At 38.4% G+C, this 8,035-nt stretch overlaps 1 protein-coding gene across 2 annotated transcripts; it reads left to right on the top strand.

The window, feature by feature from the left end:
- The first annotated feature begins 1,475 nt into the window (after positions 1–1,475).
- Positions 1,476–5,535, top strand: LOC149822266 (F-box/FBD/LRR-repeat protein At1g13570-like). 2 transcript variants are annotated; one of them, XM_089980781.1, is made up of 6 exons: positions 1,476–1,637; positions 1,738–1,984; positions 2,524–2,636; positions 2,890–3,750; positions 4,851–5,001; positions 5,112–5,535. In XM_089980781.1, the coding sequence occupies exons 4-6, from the start codon at positions 2,920–2,922 to the stop codon at positions 5,390–5,392; spliced, it is 1,263 nt and encodes a 420-aa protein (XP_089836907.1). In that variant the 5' UTR covers positions 1,476–1,637; positions 1,738–1,984; positions 2,524–2,636; positions 2,890–2,919; the 3' UTR covers positions 5,393–5,535. The 2 variants fall into 2 exon arrangements, with proteins under 2 accessions (XP_089836907.1, XP_089836908.1); XM_089980782.1 differs by having other exon boundaries at positions 2,478–2,636.
- Positions 5,536–8,035: the final 2,500 nt, after the last annotated feature.

Here is an 8,035-nt window from a genome sequence, read left to right as displayed (position 1 = left end):
CCTTGTCCCCCGCCCCGCCCCACTGCCATCCCAAGCTAAGGTCATTCGGCTTGTTTACCAACATTATCCAAGGACATCGTGAGCTCAAAGCTCATGGGAGCTAGGGATGCAAATGGGTCGGATCCAGGATGAAGGTTTTGCAATTGTTTGCTGTTTCGGATCCCGATTCCTGTATATATATTTTCAGCTGTTTCGGATCCAAACTGTTTGCATCCCTAAGGGAAGCATGTGCTTTGCGAAACCGAGTTTATTCCCCTAATGGACAAAGGGCACCTAGGGTTTTTACACCAATGAAGTGGCAAGTGAGCGATGTGGTTTTCATCAGTTATATATTAAAAAGGGAAAAACATTTCTGATGTTCCATTTAACCAAACGTTTTTTATACTGTTTTGGAATTTACATCCAAACCCGAATCCAACTGCAACCAAATAAGTGTTCAAGTGCGTCCCATTCGGTAAAAATAGATAATCAAAGTCTATTCAGACCATATCCATAAATATCAGTCATTTTCTGAAAATATCTCGATTTTATCACAAGTTCTTCATAATTTGATATAATCACAAGAAAAACACAATATTTTCAAAATATCACATACTTTGAAAATGTAGTATTTCTATTGCAATATTTATCACATTATTAAGTCAATAGCTATGTTTCCGTATATTTTTATTTTCAATGTTTTTCTTATTTTTTATTTTCTTATATATTTTTAAAATTTAAATATACCAAAATGACCTAAGATTTTTCTGAGAAAAATGAAAAAATTAATTTATACCAAGATTTTCCTGTGTCAATAAATTTTAAACATATCTATGAAAAAATATGTAAAAGATTAAGAAAGACTAAAAATATAAACATATAAATGCCAAGTTAATATCGTGATAAAAGCACATTTTATTTTAATAAAGCATATTTTGAAATTGTTATGTTTTTCAGGATTATATCAGTTTTTTAGATTCTCGTGCTCAAACTTGGTTCAGGTCAAGAGTCAGTTTCTGACGTTACTTGTTTTAAATTCAGGGTGTATTCAGGTCTGGACTGTCAGTATGCTTCCTTCCTGCCGACTAGGTATGTCAATAGGTCGGATCTGGTTTGGATTCAGGTGGGATTGGACCTGGATCTCATTTGAGGTGGTGATACCGGGTATGGATCTGGGCTCAATAGAACCCACTATAACGTAAATCATAGTCGGGTCATATAAGAAATACATAAACCAGACCCAAACCTTATCCGGTAAAGTAATAATTCTTTACATCGAAAATTGTGGACTCGGGTCGAGCCGGAGTCTGGTATGAAATTTCACAAACCATACCCTACCCCAAATATTATTCAGACCCTTTGGATCCGATCCGGATTTTAATCCGACCTCCTTCTTTTTAAGGTCAAACTTTAACCTTATAGGGTTTGGTATGGGTCAGGCCCGGATCAAACCCGGCCCATTGACACCCCCTACTTCCGAAGGGAAAAATGCTCACATTGCCAAGGCGGTTACGTAAAAACATGAAAACAAGGGTGACAAGGTGTCTCATCTCACCTCCGCACAAGGTTAGCCCTTAAAAGGAGCGGCATGAACAAAATGGGGAAGCATCGAAAACAGTAAGGCAGGGCCAAAGCAGAGTCTCCACACGTACTCGGAGGTATGTAAACACTTTGCATTCCAAATGTTCGGTGAAATGTCCAATCCAAGTGTTTTTGTTTTTTGTTATGTTCCCCTATTAATCCAGGTTTATACTCTAGATGGGGTAAAGGGATATCGATCTTATGTGGCCTTGTTGGGGCGCCCACATCCTCCCAACGAGCACCGTCGGCTTTGACAACGGCAAAGCTGTCAAGGTCTTTATTGAAATTTACTCTCAATCTCACTGTCACATTCTGTAAGTCCTTGTGAGCACGCAGCGGAAGTAGTGAGACGAGACAGAACTGCGTGCCCGTTACACTGTTGATCGCCAAGGGCACTGGCTATAAATCACAGCTGATATGTTCGGTAATCTCAGATTTCTCTATGTTCGGTAACTGTATATTATTCAATGTCTTTTATCTTATTTAATTTAGTTTTTCTTGTTTAACTGTTACATAACACATGCCATTTAACTTGGGAGAGTCACAATCGTTTGGAGTGGCTCTTCCAACGGTTGTTTATGGCCACATGATCTTACACATTCTCTTTCGGCATGATGCAGGAGCATGGTAGAAGACCCGGATTCATAAGGGTTCATTTTTAGATTTTAGTTTTTAGATATTTGTATTTGGATACCTAATCACTATGCTTGATTCATATATTTAATATAAGTTTTTTTAGAAAGTTATCATAATAGAGAGTTTATTTTATTTAGAATTAGGTAAAATCTCATCTATTTATAGTTTCTCTCTGTAGATAGACAGTTGATTGAGACATGAATTCCATTAATTATTTAATTTCTATTTTTTTTTTTTTTTTGCATTTTTCTTTAATTTTCTGCTTTCCCTTAATTTTGCAGTTGGTTAGAATAATCTGGTAAATCTGACCTCAGATTTATATCACAGCGGCACTGTGTCTGGCGTGAAGCTTGTCCTGTCGTCACCTTCTTCTTGGGTCCTGCCAACACCATCCTGGTTCCTTGCTTTCACCGTGGCTTTGCTGCCACAGAGAAAAACAGGTAAAACTCTATCAGCTCTGTTGTAACAGTGTAGAACCTCTCTCCTTATAATCCTCCGTTTTGTGGGTCTCAAATAATCTTATAGAAAGGGAGAATATACAGTTGTTTTTGTTATATGTAAACTCTACCCAAAGGGTGCTTGAATGTAGATGGGATTATGTGAGAATTCACAAGTCCCAGCTCATCCAAGTTTTCAAAACAAGTTGGCATCTTTTGCAGCAACAGATCATCATGTTCTCGTCATTCATTTTAGGAGGCAAGCCAGACGGGCTGTAGATCGGAAATGGAGAACACCACCCGGTGCAGAATCAACACATTGCCTGATTCAGTTCTAGTGCACATACTCTGCTTTCTCCACATCCAAGCTGCAGTAAGAACCAGCATTTTGTCCAGGAGATGGAGGTACCTCCGGACAGCTATTCCCACCCTAAAATTCAATGACAAAGACTTCCCTCTGCCCAAAGAGCAGCAGCTACAACACTCTCCACACGAGCGAACTGATATCTTCATGGTTGTGAATCAATTCTTGTTGAGCCATGATGGATGCCTTCGCAGCTTTAGTCTCTGCGTGACTTTGAGAAAGGATTCTGAGAGAAGACTCCTCGACAATTGGATACGCCATGTTGCTGCAGTAAAGAAAATCGAAGAGTTTAGTCTCGAAACTCGCCTCGAGGATAATCTCAGTGGATTGTATCAGCTGCCTCTTGACTTGTTTGACTGCAGGTCCATATTGCATTTGAAGTTGAGGTATTGCTATTTTGATCCTCCAGAAGGTAGTGAACTAGTTCTACCCTTCCTTAGGAGCCTAAGTCTGTACGGTGTTTGTCTGTCTGGAGAAGAAATTTTCAACATTCTTCATGGTTGCCCAAGGCTGGAAAGCCTTGCACTGGAAAATTGTTCAGGAGACACAGATGTCATCTTGATTTCTGCACCTCAACTCGTGAGCTTGGTCCTTGTGAACTGTGAATTTACAACATTAGAGATTTCAGTGCCATGTCTACAATTCTTCGAGTTCGATTGTCGTTCTAGGTCGGCTCATTATGGATGTTTAAGCGAACTTACTGGGTGTCTTGATCACCTAAAGACTCTCAAGGCCTGCACCTGCTTTTTTGAAGTGAGTCATGTTTGTCTCTTCATTTCTTTTGGAGGAACAGATCAGGTGATAAGACTTGCATGCATCGCAACCATTCATCACTGTTATTGCCACTGTCCATTGTAGCAACCAGAGGGCCCATTGTATCACTATTTTGTGATGCCATGAACTTTGGCTCGCTTAATGCTGCAATGGGCGGTGATGGAATGATAATGATGCCCTATCACCTATGGTTGGCGATAAGGTATCGCGTGATCCATCCTCTAATTTTTTAGTTTATTCTTTCTTTACTTCTGCTGTTGATTGTCATGAGTAGACTATGATATGGTCACAAAATCAATTCATCATTCTCCTACTGCAACGTGAGTGTTAACAAAAGAAAATGGTTTCATGATGGTCATGTTGTGTTTGATGAACAAGTACAGTTGGCATTCACAACATACCATCTTGACTTCACACTTGGGAGCAAACCATGAAGGAGCCCTTTGTGGGGCAACTGCAGGCTCCTTATGCAATGATTTTCTCTAATGGATTCAAGGCGTTCAACTGAAATTTCTCTTTATGGCTGGAAAATAGCAAATACAGTCCATTACTAATTTCACCTATTTACATGAATCCAAACACATCTTAAGGGAATTGGAGTGAACAAGACTTGGAACTTGGACGACAGAGACATGAGAATGGAATGGAAGCAGGTTTACCCAGCTGACTCTGATTAGGAAAACTTGGTAAATGTGACCTTGATGATGCCTTATTGAAGATTCTACATAATTGTCTGTCCACTCCATGTTGGAGATTTTACATGATTGCCTAGTTTAACTCATATTTGACTCAACTGGTCTTACTAAACCCCAGCCCTCTGTGTTACTTCGCCAATCAGGCCCAAGGAAAATTTGTTGACTCCTATGAAGGTTCTAGGCCTTTACTTTGTAAGAAGAGTCCTTTCATTGGTCTGCCTAGATGGGGGTGGACTATCTTAGATTTTATGAGCAACTACGAGTTGGACCTGCTCTTTACACAGCAGACTGCTATTTTTTATAACTCGTTTCTATATGGTATAACTTGGTTCTTTATCTATTTTTTTTTTCCTTTGCTCCAATCTTATGCGTGTATATGTGAAGGGTCTCTATAGGACGAATGAAAGCATTCAGCGCCAACAATTCAATGAGCTGGAAGAGCTGATGGCCTGTCCATGTTCAGAGGAGTTGAGGCTAGAATATATTACATCTTTGCTGAGAAGTTCTCCTCGTCTTCGTAGCTGCTGCGTTGAAAGTGAGTTTCAACACTTGTTGATCTATTTCTTCTTTATTGGATGCATCTTATCCAGCCTTTTTAGCTCAACTATTGACACTGGTTCATATTATGGATTTCATATGGAAAAGGATGTTGCGATCTCTCTTATTCAAGCACGGATGCTCCATGTGAACCAACTGATTGTCTGCTTAAGCACCTTGAAAGTGCAAATTTCAAATCCTTTAGCGGGGAAGAACAGGAGTTAATGCTGGCGAGGCATATTCTTAAGAGTGCTCCATCACTAGAATCTGTGAAGTTCAGCCTTGGATCAGTTGAGAATGTGTTGTTTGCAGCCATTGCAGACGAGCTACTGCAGCTGCAGAGAAAATATCCACGGGTAAAGATAGAATTTCCTTGCAGCAGGAAATGAAGTGGGTTACTGTCATAGCACGCCTTATATTTGCTCACCGTGGATTTCTTGTGCTTGCTTTTTGTGCTCTTTTGCTTAAACATGGTTTTTCTTGTAAAAACTTCACCAAAATTAGCAGACTGTAATGTGCTGGGTTCTTGTTCTCTTTTGCTTAAACATGGTTTTTTCTTGTACAGACCACCAAAATTAGCAGAAACGATGCAAGAAAGGGTGGCTCGATTTAATTCTGGGGTTCCAATCACTAGTATCGTCTATATTTTCATGACCATCATTGTCATGCTTTTGTGGCATTTACTTTTGCTTGGTATTGCAAATCATGAACCTTCACTAGGTTTTTGTCAACAGAACAAGTCGGAATATTGGGAAGCTTAGCTGCAAAGTGAAATTAAATCATGCAAGTTGTTGCTAAGTAACCGAGTTACCCGAGACAAAATTGACATTACATAAGCCTTTAAACTTGATGACCTTTTTTTGGACGACGCGTGGTTAAAAGCTTGAAGCATATTCTTTTGTGTTCAAGAAAAAACCCTGGTGGCATATGTTATTTTGGATGATGCATCTCAAATCTTATTTGGATCTACCTTGTAATCAAACTCAAGTGGCTCAACACTTTGTAGTAAGATTTGGATCTAATTGCTTTTGGTGCCTTACTACATCTATATTATACATATAAAAAAATATTAAGCAGGCCCAAGTCCAACATTTATAATGTATTGATTATGAATCGGGTCTAAAAATGGAAAATCCAAGAGCTACCGAATTTTAAATTCGAAAAAATATTGTATTTTACGACAAAAATGTAATGTTTCACGAAATGCCCTACAATTTTTTAAATATGCTTGATTTTCAAGTTTGCAATATTTTGGTTGTACGAGGACCTTTCTACCTTTTGCACAAGTGGATTTTCTTCATATATGTGAACTTTTTTCTAAATATCCAAATATACAAATTTTCACTTAAATATGTGAATTTTCTCTCACACATTTGGGAATTTTCTCTCAAATATGAGAATATGTAAATTTTCTTTCAATTATATGATTTTTTTCTCACATATTTGTGAATTTTCTCCTAAATATGAGAATATGCGATTTTTCTCTTAAATATTTGATTTTCTTTCCAAATATGCGAATATCATATTGTATTTATGATTTTCTTCTCAAATATGTGCTTTTGAAGTGTCGTTGAAGGCTTTAATGGCGCTTTTGAAGTGTCGTTAAGGACTTTTTGTGTTTTTGAAGTGTTGCTAAAGGCCTCTTATGCTTTTGAAGCATCACTAAAGGCTCTTTGTGCTTTTGAAGCATCGCTAAAGGTTTTTTGTTATTGTTAGCAGCATTTTTGCAAATACTAGTATGGAGGCCCTTTGCCTGACTTTTGCAAATACGGGATGACATTTGCAACCATGAGTTGCAAATATCCTCAATGTGTGAATTCTTTTTGCTAAAATTAAATAAGGGTCACTGACAAGAGGACATTCGCATGTAAAGGTCAGGACATTTGCAAATGTAAGAGTATTTAGTTAAAAAAAGTATGCACATTTTAAAATGTGTGAGCATCTACAAGGAAAAGTTCTTACTTCCTAAGGATGCCAAAATCATTCCTAGCCTCCTCCACTATTACCACTCATCTTCATTGGGTGGTCACGAAGAGGTCTTCAAGACCCAACAACGGATCAAGAAAGAATTTTATTGACCAAAGATAAAAGATGATGTGCCTCACATGTCAAGCCAACAAATACGAGGCGATCAAGCCCATAGGCTACCTTCACCTGTTGCACATTCTAGATCGAGCATGGTTTGATATCTCTATGGAATTTATAGAAGATTTACTTTCCTCCAATAAACAAGAAGTCATTTACGTCGTAGTCGATAGGTTTACCAAGTTTTCTCATTTTATGAGCCCCGCACTACAAATCTATCTAAATCGTAGTACACACATTTCACAAAAATACAAGCAAACTCTATGGGATAACCAAGTTCATTGTTTGTGACTGAGACTCTCTATTCACCAGTGGTTTTTTGAAAGAATATTTTAGCCTCTTAGGAACCAAGATGAAATATAGTACAACCTACCGCTCCCAAACCAATGACAGAATGGTGAACCGAATAGTTGAAACCTACCTTCTTGTTTCGTCAGTGAAAAACCTAAGTTTTGGACCAACTACCTTCTTTGGGCCGAATGGTCCTACAACACCTCCTTTCACTCCTCAACCCAAATGATCCCCTATGAAACCCTATATGGTTAGACCCCTCCCAAAACCCTGGCTTATGATAAAGGTAGTACAAAATCTTCATTGGTAGACCGACAACTGAGGATTAGTGATGAACCCCTTTGTCTCTTAAAAGATAATTTGGCTAAGGCTCATAATAGAATGTGACAACTCCATGATAAAAAATAGAAGGATAGAGAGTTTCAAATCAGGAACTAGGTATGGTTCAAAAGAAGATCCAAAAAGCAAATACTCGAGTAAGAGCACAATGTGTACAAACTCACTCCCCTCTAGTATGGGCCATACCATATTTTTTATGATCACCCTTGTCGATCCAAATCCATCCAATATTCTATGTGTTTCAGCTTAAGGCACACCATGGAAACCTTCCCGAAAGAGTAACAATTTTTCCAAATATTACAAACTAGGAGGTTACT

Source organism: Nuphar pumila, chromosome 11 (genome assembly GCF_984573655.1).
Source record: "Nuphar pumila chromosome 11, dmNupPumi1.hap1.1, whole genome shotgun sequence".
Classification (NCBI taxonomy): Eukaryota; Viridiplantae; Streptophyta; class Magnoliopsida; order Nymphaeales; family Nymphaeaceae; genus Nuphar; species Nuphar pumila.
The sequence above is the reverse complement of the archived record's forward strand: the minus strand, read 5'-3'. Positions and strand labels throughout refer to the sequence as shown.

What these genes read in the sequence shown, in the direction of transcription:
- LOC149822266 (XM_089980781.1), top strand. Translation starts at nt 2,920, where the DNA reads ATGGAGAACACCACCCGGTGCAGAATCAACACATTGCCTGATTCAGTT. An exon ending in CCTGCACCTGCTTTTTTGAA is followed by an intron (nt 3,751 to 4,850) that starts GTGAGTCATGTT and finishes GTATATGTGAAG; the next exon opens with GGTCTCTATAGGACGAATGA. An exon ending in TCGTAGCTGCTGCGTTGAAA is followed by an intron (nt 5,002 to 5,111) that starts GTGAGTTTCAAC and finishes CATATGGAAAAG; the next exon opens with GATGTTGCGATCTCTCTTAT.